The sequence below is a fragment of the Drosophila hydei genome, unplaced genomic scaffold (assembly GCF_003285905.1).
Source record: "Drosophila hydei strain 15085-1641.00,03,60 unplaced genomic scaffold, DhydRS2 tig00000063-arrow-pilon, whole genome shotgun sequence".
Lineage (NCBI taxonomy): Eukaryota > Metazoa > Arthropoda > Insecta > Diptera > Drosophilidae > Drosophila > Drosophila hydei.
Genome location: NW_022045657.1, coordinates 6,071,462 through 6,088,797, shown reverse-complemented (window position 1 = coordinate 6,088,797; position 17,336 = coordinate 6,071,462). Strand labels below are relative to the sequence as shown.

At 43.4% G+C, this 17,336-nt stretch overlaps 5 protein-coding genes across 7 annotated transcripts; 3 read left to right on the top strand and 2 right to left on the bottom strand.

Annotated features, from left to right (window-relative positions):
- Positions 1–225: 225 nt before the first annotated feature.
- On the bottom strand, positions 226–1,379 carry LOC111601430. Its single transcript, XM_023318006.2, has 2 exons — positions 898–1,379; positions 226–830 (listed from the first exon to the last, which is right to left on the bottom strand). The coding sequence occupies exons 1-2, from the start codon at positions 1,377–1,379 to the stop codon at positions 362–364; spliced, it is 951 nt and encodes a 316-aa protein (XP_023173774.2). The 3' UTR covers positions 226–361.
- Positions 1,380–1,674: 295 nt separating this feature from the next.
- On the top strand, positions 1,675–3,372 carry LOC111601387 (saccharopine dehydrogenase-like oxidoreductase). Of its 2 annotated transcripts, none has more exons than XM_023317927.2 (2): positions 1,675–1,870; positions 1,941–3,372. In XM_023317927.2, the coding sequence occupies exon 2, from the start codon at positions 2,032–2,034 to the stop codon at positions 3,325–3,327; it is 1,296 nt and encodes a 431-aa protein (XP_023173695.1). In that variant the 5' UTR covers positions 1,675–1,870; positions 1,941–2,031; the 3' UTR covers positions 3,328–3,372. The 2 variants fall into 2 exon arrangements, with proteins under 2 accessions (XP_023173695.1, XP_023173696.1); XM_023317928.2 differs by having other exon boundaries at positions 1,928–3,372.
- A 212-nt stretch (positions 3,373–3,584) lies between these two features.
- On the top strand, positions 3,585–7,235 carry LOC111601406 (palmitoyltransferase ZDHHC6). Its single transcript, XM_023317964.2, has 5 exons — positions 3,585–3,737; positions 4,712–4,896; positions 5,924–6,005; positions 6,065–6,582; positions 6,639–7,235. The coding sequence occupies exons 1-5, from the start codon at positions 3,677–3,679 to the stop codon at positions 7,065–7,067; spliced, it is 1,275 nt and encodes a 424-aa protein (XP_023173732.2). The 5' UTR covers positions 3,585–3,676; the 3' UTR covers positions 7,068–7,235.
- A 556-nt stretch (positions 7,236–7,791) lies between these two features.
- Positions 7,792–9,663, bottom strand: LOC111601410 (xaa-Pro dipeptidase). Its single transcript, XM_023317968.2, has one exon. It carries the CDS (start codon positions 9,341–9,343, stop codon positions 7,883–7,885), a length of 1,461 nt encoding a protein of 486 aa, XP_023173736.2. The 5' UTR covers positions 9,344–9,663; the 3' UTR covers positions 7,792–7,882.
- Positions 9,664–9,979: 316 nt separating this feature from the next.
- On the top strand, positions 9,980–17,282 carry LOC111601540 (death-inducer obliterator 1). Of its 2 annotated transcripts, XM_023318175.2 has the most exons (13): positions 9,980–10,107; positions 10,232–10,555; positions 10,608–11,030; positions 11,089–12,878; positions 12,935–13,389; positions 13,445–13,619; positions 13,700–14,248; positions 14,309–14,449; positions 14,501–16,336; positions 16,393–16,537; positions 16,605–16,810; positions 16,873–17,047; positions 17,114–17,282. In XM_023318175.2, the coding sequence occupies exons 2-13, from the start codon at positions 10,426–10,428 to the stop codon at positions 17,263–17,265; spliced, it is 6,177 nt and encodes a 2,058-aa protein (XP_023173943.2). In that variant the 5' UTR covers positions 9,980–10,107; positions 10,232–10,425; the 3' UTR covers positions 17,266–17,282. The 2 variants fall into 2 exon arrangements, with proteins under 2 accessions (XP_023173943.2, XP_023173942.2); XM_023318174.2 differs by having other exon boundaries at positions 9,980–10,555.
- Positions 17,283–17,336: the final 54 nt, after the last annotated feature.

The window sequence follows — 17,336 nt, the reverse complement described above, 5'->3', positions numbered from 1 at the left end:
TTTGAAAATTACTTAGCCCACCGATTTTTGCGCACATACGACCTCCTAGCTTTAAAACAGAATTCACAATGTTGTGCGCGACGCAAGAATTCGATATTCCAGAGATGGTAGAAAGCTATCGAGCTGGTGTCAGCATGGTGAGTATATAATGTGTTGAATACAGAGCAACTAATCGTGAATATATCGATTTCTTACTCGATTAACTCGATGCGAATAAACCTAACATACCATTTTAGCACGCCGCCAACTTCGCTTTGTTTTGAATCTATCCAAATTAAATATCTCTAGGCCGGCATATTTGATATCTAATTATATATGTATTACATAAATCAGTAATGCTACAATTTCTAAAATTAAACAGTCAGGAAGTCGAACTATGTTTGAAATTTAGTTGATACTTTAGCTCTTGATAATTTAACATTGTGGCGCGAAGCCAGGAGTCTTTTATGCAGAACCGCTGAAACGGTTTGCTGTTGCTTAAGTGATTACAATAATACTTATCATAAATCAATTTAATTACAGCATTTTGTACAGTAAGAAAAGGTCGATTCATATTTTTCCACCATTGGCTACACAATACTTTGCTCTCGGACAAACAATTGACATCGTCGCTGATCAAATCGCCGTCGTCCCACCAAGGCGGCACACCTGGGACATTTTGGCATTCCTGTAAGCGTTCTTCCTCTTTCTTTTCAAATTCGAATAACACCTCCATATACTTGACACCAACATTGCAGCCTGATCCTGGCGGCAGATTCAGTGCTGCTGCAACATCATCCCATTCGTCCACGTCAAGAGCTCCTCCACGCGCTTGCACCAACGCGTACAATCTTAAAAAATTTGCTAGCTATTATTTATATTAATGTATAAATGTGTTTTCCCGCCATTTTGACATACTTGAACAGATTGACTCTGCGCTCTAATATCATGCATTCGCCCTTAAGGCCGCTGCGCCTTATAAAATTTTTTTCCAGTTGCTGCGGTGTAGTCCAAAACCAAAGGGAGGCATCCGCAGTTCGATCCACTGCCTGTTGCACAGTCTGTTTCGCCTCGGGACTTGGTTCTACATTTGACGTAGACTTTTGTGTGTTAGGTAGCTCAGTTGGTTGATCATGTGATGGCGGCGGTTGTGGTGGTTGTCTTGTTATAGCCTGTTGCTGGGTCTTAACAATCGTTCCTGTGTGCTTCTTACTTATATGACGCATTAAGTTGTGCAGAGATCCAGCGGCATATGTGCAATGCGGACATGGCTGACATTGCGATATTGGCACCTTGCCTTTATCATGGTTCCGCTCGTGCCGTTCTAAGTTGTACGCTCTGTTCGTCGTGTAGGTACAGCCTCTTCTGCTGCAGTGCAGATGATCCCGCGGATTATTCATTTGGGGCAATGCTTACATATTCATTCTGTTTGCCATGTTTATATTTTTCCCGTTTGTTGCCAACAATCGCTATGAAAACAAACAACATATCGATATATTGCCGTGACGAACTGTTTTATTTGAAGGATAAAAAAGCGCCGTTGAATCAATGTATTCAATGTATTTCACTTCTGTATAATACAAGTTTAAATGCATGATAATAAAGATATTTTAATGATTTTAGTTTTAATCACGGCTAAAAACAAAACTATAATTTTTAAAATAATTAATTTTTTTATTCTTATTGTATTCACAGACCAGTGTGATTATCGAACTGATTCGATTATTCACATGTCTGATGACCAAATGCGACTAGTGAAAATGATTGTTTTGAGATTAATGCGCAACCAACACCCTATCATTTATAATTGCCCACTTAATAGCTACGGAGGTATGATTACACACCGCCGAGCAAAGTACATAATCAGAAGTCTATCAATATAGTTAGCTTGGTAAGTTTCACGAACCTTCGTTGTTTCTTGAAAGAAGTGAATGACAATAGTTCAAAGTTCTTACTTTCAGCAACATTCGAGTCCAGAATTCTGATAACAAACTGTTCCTGTCAATTGACACGTTTTGCATATTTTGAAGTCCGACATTGACCTTGAAAAAAATGGCAACTGAACGGTTAGACGTGATTATTTTCGGTGCGTCAGGCTTCACAGGCAAATACACTGTCTATGAGGCCGTATCCGTACTGAAGGATCTGAAATGGGGTATAGCAGGACGCAGTCGGGAGAAGCTTCAGGCGGTGTTAAAGGAGATGGGAGCCAAGGCCAAAAAGGATCTGTCGCAGACGCCCATTTTTATTGCTGATGTCAATGATGAGGCTTCACTGCTTAATATGGCCAAGTCCTGCCGTATCGTCGTTAATACCACAGGTCCATACCGATTTTACGGCGAGAACGTAGTACGTGCCTGCATAAACGCTGGCACCCATCATGTGGATGTAAGTGGCGAACCTCAGTATATGGAAACGATGCAATTGAAGTATAACGAGCTCGCCAAGGAGCGCGGTGTGTACGTGATCAGCGCATGCGGCTTTGATTCCATACCCGCAGACATGGGCATCGTGTTTGTGGAGAAGAATTTCGATGGCGTCGTTAATTCCGTGGAGACATTTTTGGTAAGTGGCGTAAAAGGCGACAGGCAAGCATCCGATGGCAAGGCTGGTATCAACACTGGCACATGGCAGAGCGCTGTTTATGGACTGGCACACGCGAACGAGCTGCGTGGCATACGTCAGAAACTTTACCCGGAACGACTTCCCAAATTCTTTCCCATCCTGAAGCATCGCCCGTTGATATTCCGTTCCAAAGAAGTGAACAAAGTGTGCCTGCCTTTTCCGGGCTCGGATCGCTCTGTGGTCATGCGATCACAGCGCTTTTTATATGAACACGACAAGAAGCGTCCAGTCCAGATGCATGCCTACATTGGTTTTCCTTCATGGCTAGCAGCCATTGTCGTGGCTCTCTTCGCAACATTCTTTGGTTTGATGGCTAAATTTGAGTTCGGCCGCAGTTTATTACTCAAGTACCCGAGCTTACTTTCTGGTGGCTTCGTCTCACCCGATGGCCCCAGTGAATCTCGAATGGAACGCACCTACTTTAAAATGACCATGAAAGCGACAGGCTGGCCCAGCTCGCAGCGCCTGGCCGAAGGCACAGATCAGTACACGGACCCCCCAACAAAGACTCTTATGGTCAGAGTTTCTGGTCCGAATCCTGGCTATGGTTCTACGTGTGTCGCTCTGCTCTCCACAGCAGTTACCATCCTACGAGAGAGCAACAAAATGCCAAGCACCGGCGGTGTACTTCCCCCCGGAGCCGCATTTTCAAAAACCAGCCTTATTAGCGAACTGGAGAAGCACGAGCATGGCATAAAGTTTGAAATTCTGGCCAACAAATAAATGTTGCAAACCAATTACATTGCTCGCATATATATATATATATATATATATATATATATATATATATATATATGTATGTAGTTTTAACCTTTTAACACAATATTACATTTTATTGTATATAAGAATATTAATTGCAAATAAAAAATTGCCGGTGGATGAAAACAAACTTCAGACAAAATTAAATTGAAAAACCTTACGATGTGTTTTAGTTATCGATAGTATCGATGACTTGATGTATCACTGTTTGGCTGGGTGGCAGCACTGTCGCTGTTTTTGTTTACCTGTTCGGCTATAGAGCTCGTCGTGTTATTTCAATTTTGACCGTCAACATAAAAACAATAATTAAGTCATGAGCGCCGAATTATCGGGGTTTCGGCGTTTTTTACATTGGGGTCCAATAACCGCTCTGAGTAAGTAAAACTATGCTTTGAAATTTGTACCGAATGAAATCAGAAAATTGATGCTTGTTTGTCGGAGTCGTTGCTTATCAGAGCCCAATCAGGACAATTAATTTACCAGTTACAAATTAGTATGTACGCAAAGTGAATGAACTGAGTCAAAAGAGAACCAACAATTGGCCAATGTAAAACGTTAAGCGCCACCCACACGCCCCTAACACCCACTTGGGCAAAAGAATTTGTGTGTGTTTTGTCTGCAGCGTAATATCGTGTTTCATATTTCGAGACGGTCAACGACGCCGCTGGCGCCATTGAACCGCCCTTTGCCGTCCCCACCACCTACATACGTCCATCGCTAACTGATGAACGCCGACTCAAGGAGTGGCCCGTCATTTAATTCGAGTAAAATGCTGCGCTAATTGCATTTTAGTTGCCGCTTGAATAGAAATATCCCTTGCGCGATGAGTACCGAGCTTTATACATAGTTCAGCTAAAAATGGCGTGAGATTTGACTATTTTGGCAATGTGGGCTGACTATAATAGGGCCATAAAGCATCCGGTTCATGCCGTGGCCAAGGAAAGGGCAACCTTGATATTGAACTGCGATATAATTGTACATAGCTTAATTACTAAATTTCGCGTCGCTTGTTGCTGCGAGGTGCCTAGAGGTGGGGTGAATGTGGATGGATATGCCCCTGGAGGTCTGGCTGCTACACTTATGCCAACTCAGTTAAAATACAATTGCCACCCTTGTGTTAACGCTTAATCAAGTAGGGATATAAAAAAGGAATGTGCACAAATAAATGTATTTAATTTCCTTGGCACGCAAACACCGAACACCAGTGAATGTTTATATATTATAAGTACATGTATGTATGTTTGCATATACAATAGAAATATGTAATTAAAAATCTCCTATTACCCGTAAATGTTTAACCATGCGTATGATACACTATGTGACATTCTTGTCTCTCCATACATTTCAGGCATCATTAAATGCGTAACTCTGACCACGCTCTATATGAACTCGATGTGGTGGCCACCAAATGAATCTTTCGCAGCGTTCGCACATCAGGCGCTCTTCCTGCTGCTCTCCACGCTGGCCACATTCAATTACATCATGGCCACGCTGACAGGTCCGGGTCTGCTGCCGAAACAATGGCAGCCAAAGGTAAAAAAAAAAAAAAACGACAAGCCCTAAAAGCCCCCACTCTGCCTAGCCCGCTCCATTAGCCAGCTGAAACGAAGGCAAAACAATAAAACATTTTGTCGTGACATTGGCATGCATGGAAAATGTTTGTCAACTATGGTCGGTCCCATGTGCTCCACTATGCCAATGGTCAGGGCGTGGCAGCTGCAGGAGTAGAACTGCTTTGATGTGAGCAACTAGCAGGAAATACCCAGCTGACTATAATATATCCAACTAATTTTATTTTAATTATATCCGACTTGAATGTTATACTATAATTTATCATTTTTACATTTTTACTTATACATCACCCGATAGCTAATTCCTAGCTAAACAGGAAAATATTCCCTGCCATCTGGCTGCTGATATACTCTCTCGCCTTGGCCGTCTATTTGTGCCACGTCACTTCTGTATCGGAAATAATTGTTTAGCGCAACAAAAAAGTCCTTGTCAGCCACTTGTTCGCACGGCCTGACACGGCAAATCTGTAGCTGGGCAAGTGCAATCGGTCGACTCATTCATGAATGCCAGTACACGCATCTGTTGCCAAACAAATGGGTCAGCAAAAAGAAAGTTGACGACATCGCGTGCTCAACCCTTTATCGCCAACTCGTAATGCAGCAATTAAACGCTGCAATTTGCTTCAAATACGTCGTTCTAAAGTTCACGATAAGCTGGCCTGACTGTTGACTGCTGACTGCTGACCGGCTGTCCGTTGACTGTTTGGGGCGTTGGCAGTTTTTCGACACCAATAATTTAAAGGCCGTTGCGCCGCTTCAGCCCCATCTAACAATTTATGGTCTAAAAGGTTCTCACGCAAACTGAAACGCAGCCGCTACGGAGTCGTGCTCGTAATGCAATTACCTAAAATTTGCATAAATGTTTTGTAGACCCAGACGCTGGCTAGCTGCTTGGGTTGGTTCGCCCTAATGAGCTGTGCGCTTTGTGGGAGTCGCTGGCATATATAATACAATTCTTATTAATATCACGCATATTTTAATTTTTCCAGGACCCCAAGGACACGGAATGGTTGCAGTACTGCAAGGAATGTGAGGGCTACAAGGCACCGCGATCGCATCACTGTCGCAAATGTGGGTGAAACCAAATCAAGCACTTTTCGAAACCTTTAATAACTCATGTCTTTGTGCAGGCAATCGATGCGTAAAGAAAATGGATCATCACTGCCCATGGATCAATCATTGTGTTGGCTGGGCTAACCACGCTTACTTTAGCTACTTTCTGCTCTTCTCTATACTGGGCAGTCTGCATGGCTCAGTGGTACTTAGCTGTTCCTTTTATCGCGGCATCCACCGCTATTACTACCTGACCCACGGGCAGGCGCATTTGGCCAGCGTACAGTTCACAGTCACCAGCATTGTCATGTGCATTCTGGGGATGGGCCTGGCTATTGGCGTTGTCATTGGACTGAGCATGTTGCTCTATATTCAACTAAAGACTATTGTCACAAACCAAACGGGTATTGAGATTTGGATTGTGGAGAAGGCAATCTATCGCCGATATAAGGCGGCGACCTATGATCCCTTTGTCTATCCATACGATTTGGGATGGCGGCTTAATCTGCGCCAGGTGTTTAACGAGGAGTGCCAAAAATACGGCGAGGGCATTGAATGGCCCGTCGTCGAGGGCTGCGATCAATACACGCTGACCGTGAGTGATTAGCTGAGCTCCTTATAAACATCACTTATCAAATGCTTTCTTAACAGCGCGAGCAACTGGCACAAAAGGAGGAGAAACGTGCGCGGACACGCGTCTACAAATGCATAAGCCCGGTAACGGGCCGCTGGCTGCCGATCTTCTCACAGGGCTGGCGAGTGTGTGTCAACGCACCCTGCACAGACGAGCCACGCATTCGCCTACAGCCCGACGATATAATCAGGGTGACGCGTTTCCGCCGGCACTGGTTATTCGGCGAGCGTGTGCCCCCCGAACAGGAGTATACCCGCATGCAGGAGAAGCGTCAGCGCAAGGTTTCCATGCGTGGCTGGTTTCCGCGTCGCAGTGTCGTTGCGATCACTGAAGTGCCGGATTCCGAAAGCAGCGAAGATATAAAACCCGTCAAGTCGACGTCTAGCAATGGACACACTCATGGAAAACAACAGCAACGCAATGGTCACACCAAGAAGTACATGTAGTTCCCAAAAAAGCGATTAGGCTGGGAGCATGCCGAGGCAACTTCAATTACAACATGTAAAATGGTTGCTGTTCGGCTTGTGAATAGCAATATAAATTCTTTTAAATGGCTCGAATTCGATATGTAATTTCAGGCTTACATTGTTAGCTGTTTGCACTGTTAGCTGAAAGCCAATAAATTAAATATAAAATACTTATTTGTGTCAGTTTGATAAGAAATATAATAATCTCTATGTACTTAGTGTAGGTACGGATTTTATATAACTAGAAACTGTCTATTGCATTTGTTTTAATAAGAATTTTCAATTTGAGTTCGCATCCTCCAATGGATCAATTGAAACAATGAATCATTTAAAGGACTTGGTCTAATCACAATGAATTGCGGCTAATTATCAGTCCAAAAATTGATGATGCCATGCCCAAAGGCCAAAGGCCTAGGTCTATCTATAGAGAAGATACCAGCTTTCAACCTCTAACGATTTTACCAGCCTACAGCGAGCACTTGGAGGAACTCCACAGCAATCCTCTTAGTTTTTGGTGACCCCAGTGGCCATTCAAAAATCTGAGCACTTAAGAGGACACACATTCGTAAGTGCTCTGGTCCCCATATACATAAAGTAAGTGTATTAAACGTGTACCGTTATATAATATTTGTTTTTATTTTAAGAAATATATCATATCATCTAGTATACAAAATATATAACAATTATTATATTTCCTTTAGAGATATGCAATTTAATTCCATATCCATGTATATACATATATTTATATGTTTATATAGTATATATAGTAAAGTATATTCACGTTATTTAACAATTTATTTGGATGCCATTGCGGCCTCGATTTCCTCCACAGTGCGTGGCACAATTGCAAAGTTCTCGACACCTGTTTTGGTGATCAGGACATCATCCTCAATGCGCACACCGCCAAAGTTGCGGAAACGTTCAAACACTTCTACATTGATGTATTTACAGATTTGCGGATTAGCAATTGCTTTATCCATAAGTTGCCTTATGAAATAGCAGCCAGGCTCAATGGTCACATACATGCCGGCTTTGAGGATGCGAGCAAAGCGTAGCTTGCTTAGCCAGGCCTCGCTGGGACGACGTGGCTCCGTGGGCAAATAGCCGCCAACATCGTGCACATCCAAGCCAATCAGATGGCCCAAGCCGTGTGGCTGGAACACGCCTGAGACACCAGCCTCAAGCATTTCGTCTACATCGCCGCTTAGCATGCCACCAGCCTTTAGACGCTCCAATAGCACCTTGCCCGCTAGTTTGTGCATGTCAACCCAGGAGACGCCATCACGTGCTGTTTCCATCACAGCGTTGCGTGCGTCCAGCACCGCATTGTAGATAAATTTCTGATCCTCTGTAAATTTACCGTTAGCCGGAAAGCTGCAGGTAATGTCCGCGGCGTAGCCACAATAGTTGGCCCCCATGTCGAAGAGGCACATCTCGCCGTATTGAATGGGTCGATTATTGGGTGCACCAGCGTGTCCATAGTGCAATATGGCCGAATTGATGCCACTGCCGCAGATGCAGGTGTATGAAGCGTGGCGGCAGCCGCCCACCGCATAGGCATGATGCAAGAAGACCGCTTCGCCCTCGTATTCCATTCGACCAGGACGAATGAATTGCATTACTTTAATGTGTGCATCTGACGAAACTTTGGCCACATAGCGCAAGACATCGATCTCCTCCTTCGACTTGATCACGCGACACTCAGAGATTATTGGATACAGCAGATCACAGTTGGTCACGTATTTGTCTTTGCCCGCAAACTCTGGCGGCTGCATTGTGAGGCCACTATCGCTGTTGACGCCACTGAGCGTTAATATCAGCTTGGGTGTGTTCTTTTCCAGATAAGCTTCGAGTTCATCGACATAATATACCTCATCTACTTCGTACATGGCCTTGAACTGATCTGGCTTCAGCAATTCCCCCATCCAGGTCTCATACTCTTCGGGCAAACGTGGCACAAATAAAACCGAAGTAGGCTGGGCCGTCTTAACATCGATGCTAACTATACCGTAGCAGCCCGGTTCCTTGGCCCCAAACATGTACTGAAAGTAAGATTCCTGCCGAAACACATAATCCACATCAGTGTTGTATAGGCTCTGATCTTTACCGCCCTCGAGCAAAATTATCAATTGACCTGAGCCTAGCTTAAGGCTCTCCTGTGAATTGTCTAGAATAGATTTGCAGACTTTGTTTCTATTGTTTTTAAACAGGCTCATCGGTACCGCGTGACAGGATCCCATTTGAAAGCAAGCCATTGTTGAATGTTACGATTAACAAAGTCGGAGAGCAACTGGTGTATTTTTTCCCTGATTAAATGTATATCTATAACAAACACTTGAGTGCAGCAATAAATAAAAGCTTTATTATCGCTGCTTTGTATTTATTGTTGTTTTTTGCTTTGCTGTTTGTTGGGAGTGTAATAATCCCCACGGCAACCAGCCTGTATGTACGCTTTATTTAAAATCTTTGAGTTTAATGACACTAGTTACATCTGTTTGTATTTTGGTTTATTTTTTTATCATGATTAGTTTACTTCCACTGTTAACTTAACAGTTGTTATAGTGTTGTGCTCAGTGTGTTGGCCTTCAGTGTTGTATTATATTATATTATATATACATGAATGTTAGCACAAATCACAAATTGTAAATATTATGGTAATTGAAAATTTAACATATTTCTTGTCAATAACAGTTCAAGTCCATGATAGCATCGATGCATATACAAGAAATATCGATATTGTGGAAAGAGAGAATTAATCGTAATTGTGATTTTGATTGTTGGCACTATATCGATATTTCAAACTATAATGCCGCAAATATTTTAGACAGTATATATAATAGAGTATTTGATCATATTAGTGTGTATAAAAATTTTTAAATATCTGGTGTAAAATATGATGCAACTTAATTATTTAAGTTTTACAAGACGCTATTAATTGAAACTGGTTCATGTTCACACTGTGATACAACTAACGCATCGCTCTTGGTCACAGCTGGCCACACTGCATTATTTCGTCGAAGTAAATTTTTTTGCCAATTCTATTTTCATATTTTTGAATAAAGCATATTTAAAGTGAAATAGAGCGGTTTTTTTATTATTGGTGTGAAACAGACAAATTCACTGTAGTCCAACTCTATTTTTAGGTACTAGGAACTGAATTGCTCTTCGCAAAAAGTCCTACTAGTTCCAATGTCGGCGTCACAACGCGGCTGCGGCATGAGCAAACAAATTAATTTCAACGCTCTCAAATAGAAGTAGAGCACGTAAAACGATTGGAAAAACGGAGCTGACCTGCATCTAATGTACAGTAGCTGATCCATGAGGCATCATTACTGTCATGTCTAGTTCGGTATTTAGCGAAACGCCCAGTGCCCGACCAAATGGCGCCGATGGAGATTCCAATCTGGTCGTGGTATACGCCAAGAATGGCATCTCATTTGACGAGCGTGCCATTGAAAATATTATGGGTAAGACAATTTGAATTCTCTATTTTATATGTTTATAAAAATATATTTTCAGAGGAAAAATCAATTGCAAGCATTAGTGTTGTGCGGCTTACATCACCTACACCAAGCATGGTCGATCAAGAGGAAACCGAACGCCTGGAGGAGCTGGAGCGTTTTTTGGAAATGACATCAGATCGTGAAGAATCCGATAAGGAGACAGATAACGAAAGCCAAAGCGGCTGTGATGAATTGATAAGCGAAAAAGATCATGTTACCGGCGATGACAATGACAACACCGGTTGCGAAAACAATGGTGACTCCACGGAAACGGAAGCCGAAGTACCGAAAGTTAAGAAGCGCCCCGGTCGCAAGCCCAAAGCGCCAAAAAAACAGAAAAAGCGCCGAAAACCTAAAGAACGCCCACAAATTGTAGGCCTTAGTGTCGAACAATTCTACGCGGAAAACACAGCCGATTTGGTGGTAAAAAATGCTCTGAGTATGTATATAAACATAAATGTATGCGAATAACTAATTAACATATTAAATATTTTCAGAACTGGCGGGGCTATCTATATTCAAACGCACAGCAGAAACAGATGCTCTTTTGGAGATTATTCGAAATGATCACAACTACACGCCATTCACCTCGCCTGAGCAAATGAAAGCAAAAAAGACTGCAGAAAAGGTGATTATAGAAAGGCAAGGACGTAAATTTATCGTGCAAACCCAATCCAATATCAAGATGTTGAGCGCTAAGAAGCGAGCCCAAGTAGTGCCTTTAAATCAAGTGCAAACAACAACGCAACAACCACCCAGGCACCAACAACAACTGTCTAAGCAACAACAACAAATGCAACCGCATAAGCTGCCCAAGCAACCATCGAATTTGCATAGGCAGCAGTTACCTAACCAGCTGCAGCAGCCTCTAGCAACAGCATCTAAACAGCAGCAGATAATGTTGGCGGGCCCACGATTGGTTCGTAATACTGCCAAAATTATAAGACCTCCAGACGACTTCGTAGAGGATGACGAAGACGCAAATAGCTCAGCTGATGAAGAGAATGCTGATACAGAGGAGCTAAGCGAACCAAGTGATGCTTCCCGGGAAACAGACAATGATCGGGATAGTGATATTGATTTCAAAATGAACAACAGCCGTAACTCGAACAAACGCAAACGTCTGAAGAAGTTCTCCAAACGATCCAATACGCAGTCTGCACGTGGGCAAACAGTAAATACACCGAAGGTACCTCAACAACCAACACAGTCACAATCTCCATATCTAAAACGGCGAAAGGAGCAAACAGATGGTAATTCGACCGCACCAGCTATAGGACAGATTGTTCAGTTCAATACAAAAGCGCCACCCTCAGTGATTGCATTGGGTCGTGGCGTATTTAGCACATCCTTTTTAAAAATGCTGCCCTCACACAAATCACTACCTCCAAAAACTGCATTATCCCCTGAGGTAAATAGGATAAGTGCCTCTTCAGTCGCTACTAAGCTGCGCAGAACACCAATTGTCCAGTTGGGTCGTGTGGTGAGTGTGCCACCGGGCGGATTTGTGACGCCGCCTCAAGATGTTAAAGAGATTGTTATAAATAAGAATCTGTCAAGCCCTAAAGGTATATTTACAAATCTGAACAGTTTGCTGGCTGAGAATAACAATACGACAATGATGACATCATCACCGGATAAAAGTAAACAGCCCATCGAAAATACACCTGCCACTCCTAAGCCCAGTTTAAACACGCATTCAAATTTGGCATCGACATCGCCATCTTGCAAGGGTTTCATGCCCATCGGCGTGGATACTGCGTCCTCTCACAAGTTACCTGCTCATATTGTCATCGAAACACATCAGAGCTCCTCAGAGCTGGCAGCCGAAAATGATAAACAACTTGATCTCATTGACTCTATTGTGCAGGATGAACTGTTAAAGTCATCTTTGGTCGAGAAACCGCCAGATACAGCAGATGAGAATATACCCAAACTGGTTAAAATGCTGGAGAGCAGCGCTGCGGGTCTGAATCAAGGACCGGAATCAGTACTAAACCCTCTTAATGTTCCACAACAGAATTTCAGCTCTCACCTGGTAGGAAATGCTTCTGTAGATAACATTGACATAGCCAGCGACCGATTGCTAGAAGCTGCAGACGAGGATGAAATCACAGCTGATTTCCTGCAACATGTGGTTGGCCTCATAGAGGAGGACAAGCAATTCGAGGCCGAGGTGGTTAAACAGGTGCTAGCTAGCACAGAAACTGGTGGCCTAGATGCAATTGCAAATGCTGTGACGCAACCAATCTTCGATGTTGCCAATCAGTTGCCAACTGTTCCTCAGGTAAGTTATCAATATTAACTGACAAAGATGATAAACTAATAATTTCACCTTTGCAGCCGTTGTGCAATGATTTCCCAGAGAGTTCTTTGGCCAATTTGCCTATGGCATCCAGTACTCCAGCGCGTACAATGGAGACGCTAACCTTCACATCACGCCCTGAGACGAAAGTTGTGCGAGGCAATGGGCGTGTAATTTATCTGCCACCAATCGAAGCACCTACAACCCGGGCCAAGCGTCGAGCTCAGATCTTTCCTGTGACAGCCACAAACTTGTCGGAAGTTAACAACACATCGCTTACAGAACCAACTCTCGATACCAGCCAATTAACCAGCTGCAGTTTGGATAGTGACAGCTTTTCGTCGCAACTTGCCGGGACGGAAAGGCAACAGCTGACTAGGGATCTAGCTGGCAGTGTCAGGAGGCCAAGAAGATCAAATAAGCTAAATGCCAGCAGTGAAGTCAATGATCCGCCAGGCTCAGAATCTCAAGAGGACGATGATGATCCAAATAAGTCAGTTATTGGGTTAAGTTTCTTATATAAATTATTAAAATTATACTTGTCTCAGGTTGTGGTGTATCTGTCGTCAGCCGCACAATAACAGATTCATGATATGCTGCGATCTTTGCGAGGATTGGTATCACGGCACGTGTGTCAGCGTCACAAAGGCCATGGGCCTGGAAATGGAGCAAAAGGGTATTGACTGGAAGTGCCCCAAATGCGTTAAAAAGCAGGAAGAGAAGGTAACACATAATTGTTGCATAATTTAGATATATGTCTACAATTGTTTCTTCCTATTCCAACTTCATTCATGTCCTTGCAGAGCCAACCACGTATTACAGACATGTTGTTACCCAAGCAAAGTTTGGAACCTCCGGAGTTTGTGACGTTACCCAAGCAACCAAACGAAACCAAAACAATTGTTGAGCATCAACAGGTTACGCCCAAGCGATCTCTGCCCGTTAATACGTCATTGATGACATCGTCACCCTCGCCCTCAACCACAAGTAGTCCACTTGTAAAGCAACAAAAAAGGCAGTTGCCCACACGACCACAGCCAAAAATGCATCAGCAACAACTTCAATTTATCAAACTTGGGAGCAGCAGCGTCATATCGCCGACAGATGCAAGCTGCGTGGCATGCAAACGTCCAGCACGTGCTAATTCGGTTTATTGTAGTGATGAATGCATACGAAGGTATGCACATACCGCTATCCAGGCTCAAACAGTGCCCAAGACGCCTGAACCAGCGCAGCAAGCAGCGTTACCAGCTCCACAGCTAGGAAATGCGCTGGATGCCAAAAAGAACAAAAAGAAGGATTTGTTTGAGGATGTATTGCGTCAGGCTGACTCTTTGTCGAAGGTTGAGCGGGTATGTACATTAAGTTATTAATTTTAAATAATTATTGCTATCCTGATCTACTCTTACTAGATAAACGTCTTTGAGCGCCGAAGCGGGCGTGCCATCACTGGACATTTGGCGCCCAGTGCTCATCAGCTAAAGAAATGGCTGCAGGAGAATCCCACTTTTGAAGTGGTGCAGCCGGGCAGCCAGCAGGCGGTGGAGATCGAGGTATGCAATATGTTGTACATAGTATATCAATGCTAATCCACTCCCCCATAGAAACGTCAAAACAAGCGTCTGTCGGAACAGTCCACGCCAGAAGTATCCTCCTCAGCAAAACCGTCTTTGCCATTGCAAAAGTCAGCAGAAACTCTCAACAGATCTATACAGCTATTGCCAGCCATGCCCAATATAGCAAAAAAGGATAAGCCTGCCACCAAAACAACGACTACACTTACTCGCTCCCCCGAGAAGAGCACAACGGAAAGGCCTATGAGTAAATCCCAGCCTGAGCCAATACGCCTAAATGTGCGGCGGACACTTAAAGACCAATTGGTGTCTAGAATAAAAGAGGCACAGGCAGCCGAACAGCCAGCAGAAAAGTCAGAATGGCTGACGGCGGCAGAGGTGGAGAACTTTGTGAAGCGAGTGGAGTCGGAAATGTATAATTCATTTGGGCAGGATGTGAGCGCTAAGTACAAGTCTAAATATCGTTCGCTTATGTTTAACATAAAGGATCGTAAGAATAAGACGTTGTTCGAAAAGATATGTGCCAAACAAGTTGAGCCTAAGCAGCTGGTGAGAATGACACCAGCTGAATTAGCCAGTCAGGAACTCGCCAAGTGGCGTGAGGAGGAAAACCGACATCAATTGGAAATGATTAAGAAATCTGAGCTGGATTTATTGTCATGCGCACAAAACTACGTGGTGAAGACGCACAAAGGTGAGGACCTGATCGAATCCAAGATGGATGTAACACTGCCAGACGAAGAAACGTCAGAGTTGGAAACAAACAAGGTCAAATTTGATAACATCGACAGCAAAAAAGGGTCCCAGTCAATTGACAACTCGACCACTACAGCCGTTCCCAGTAAAGACCATGACCACGAGAAACCCTCGACTGTTAGAGAAAAGCCTTCAAAATCTCGAGAAAAGGCTCACAGCCGAGAGCATGATAGAGACAAACGGCATAAGAGTCACAGGTCCCATAATAACCAAAGTGGCGCCAAAAGAAGCCGCAGTCGATCGAATAGCCGCGGCCGTAGCCAAGAGAAGCGCAGTCACAAAAGGCACCATTACGAGCATGATGTGGACAAAGAAAAGGAACAGCCGTCACGCGACAAGCAACTTAGCAAAGAGCATGTCGAAAAAGTGCAATCCCCATTGCAGAAAAAACCAACTGAAAAGAAAGTGGAAACTCCTTTAGTTGCCTTTAATTTAATTGATCAAATACTAGAGTCAGAGAAAACTGTCGAAGAAGCCGCCAATTTGACACTGCCCGTTAGGGCAACAAAGTTATTGCCTGTGGCACCAAAGACAGCTGGCAAAGTTGATGGGCCCGCGCCAGTATTGGATAGGTACGCTCGCTATTTACAGGGCTTCTCCGGCCCACCAATTTGGACTGGCAATTTGAATATGGTTGATGTAACGGATTTTGATGTGGTTATTCATGGCGTACATGGTAATACAAACCAACTAGATAAGCTATTGCCCATCAATTTGGATGTGATAGGTCGCATAACGCGTGTGAATGTCTGGGATTATCTAAAGAAGATAAAGAAGAGTCCAACCAAGGAGATTGTTATTGTCAATTTGTTTCCTGCCAACGTCTCGAACACTGACAAATTTGACAGTTTCTTTGAATATCTTGATTCACGTCAGCGTCTTGGTGTTTTGGGGGCCGATTCGGAGCAGATTCGGGACTTTTATATATTTCCCTTGGGCACCAATGACAAGTTGCCCACTGTGCTACGTACGTTGGACAGTGTGCCATTTTACGAGGACAGCCAACGGCCAAACACGCTGCTAGGAATCATTGTGCGCTGCCTGAGCAAACGATCGGTTAATTTAAATCAGTCGCTGCCATTACCATTACCCACTGCCAGCAGCAAGACTGTAAGTTAAGACATATCTTAAAAATATTGCTCTCAATATATCAGTTTGCTTTGCAGGTATCAAACAAAACACGAGTTCGGACAACGTTTACGCCTCCGAGCAGTCCGAAGCGCAAGACTAGTACGCACTCGACGAGCTCCAGAGATGATGAGTTTGATATTGATGCTATTATCAAAGCGCCCATTGCAAAGCTGCAAAGCAGTGAGTTTATCTTATCTAAAGTTACTCGTCAGCTGGAATAACATCAATGCAAACTGTCTTATTATAGAAACCGTTTCAAAAGAGCCAATGGCCAGTATAGACGATCCGAATGCGCCTTATTCACCCGGTGGCAGCTCTGACGACAATGATGACTTGGCCACATCGACTACAGAACATAAGGATTTCGATCTGGAGCGCAAAGTGGACGAAATTAATAAACAAATCGCTGCTCAGCGCATGGAAATCGCTGGTTTGTTAAATGTAGAGCCTTCGGTTAGTACCAAAAGAGCTATATATATTTTTATTATACTAATACCACTCTGTTAATTTTACAGATTTTAGACAAACCTTCATCTTCATCAAATGTGCTGGCAAGCATATCAATACCTCCTAATCTGACAAAGATTTTGGCTAGCATAAAGGAGAAGGAATCGAATGCTAGACCAACAGTGAACGATGATGATGAGTACAATCCTGAGGATGCAATCTCCAGCTGCTCATATGACATGGGTAAAATACAAATTTTCAATTGTTTTTAGTTCAAAAAAATTGAGTTTTAAAAAATATGTATTTTAGGAAGTAAAAACGCAGACGGTACGACAAAGACTAAAAGTCGCTTGGCGCAGCTAAGTGAAGCAGAGCTTCTTAGTATGGTGCCGGACGATTTAGTGGATCTAACGCCGACAAAATCTACCAGACATGAGGAGCCCCCACCGCCAGGTGTATAGGCTAAGGCTAAGTTTAAGCGCAGTACGATTATAATCATAATGTAGAATTTACATATGTACTTGACTAGCTT

Bases quoted from the DNA above. Each gene is read 5' to 3' on its own strand.
- LOC111601430 (XM_023318006.2), bottom strand. From the start codon at position 1,379: ATGAATAATCCGCGGGATCATCTGCACTGCAGCAGAAGAGGCTGTACC. The intron at 831-897 runs GTATGTCAAAAT...AAATTTTTTAAG, and splicing joins CGCAGAGTCAATCTGTTCAA to ATTGTACGCGTTGGTGCAAG.
- LOC111601387 (XM_023317927.2), top strand. From the start codon at position 2,032: ATGGCAACTGAACGGTTAGACGTGATTATTTTCGGTGCGTCAGGCTTC.
- LOC111601406 (XM_023317964.2), top strand. From the start codon at position 3,677: ATGAGCGCCGAATTATCGGGGTTTCGGCGTTTTTTACATTGGGGTCCA. The intron at 3,738-4,711 runs GTAAGTAAAACT...CATACATTTCAG, and splicing joins GGGTCCAATAACCGCTCTGA to GCATCATTAAATGCGTAACT. The intron at 6,006-6,064 runs GTGGGTGAAACC...GTCTTTGTGCAG, and splicing joins ATCGCATCACTGTCGCAAAT to GCAATCGATGCGTAAAGAAA.
- LOC111601410 (XM_023317968.2), bottom strand. From the start codon at position 9,343: ATGGCTTGCTTTCAAATGGGATCCTGTCACGCGGTACCGATGAGCCTG.
- LOC111601540 (XM_023318175.2), top strand. From the start codon at position 10,426: ATGTCTAGTTCGGTATTTAGCGAAACGCCCAGTGCCCGACCAAATGGC. The intron at 14,249-14,308 runs GTATGTACATTA...TACTCTTACTAG, and splicing joins CTTTGTCGAAGGTTGAGCGG to ATAAACGTCTTTGAGCGCCG. The intron at 16,337-16,392 runs GTAAGTTAAGAC...TTTGCTTTGCAG, and splicing joins CCACTGCCAGCAGCAAGACT to GTATCAAACAAAACACGAGT.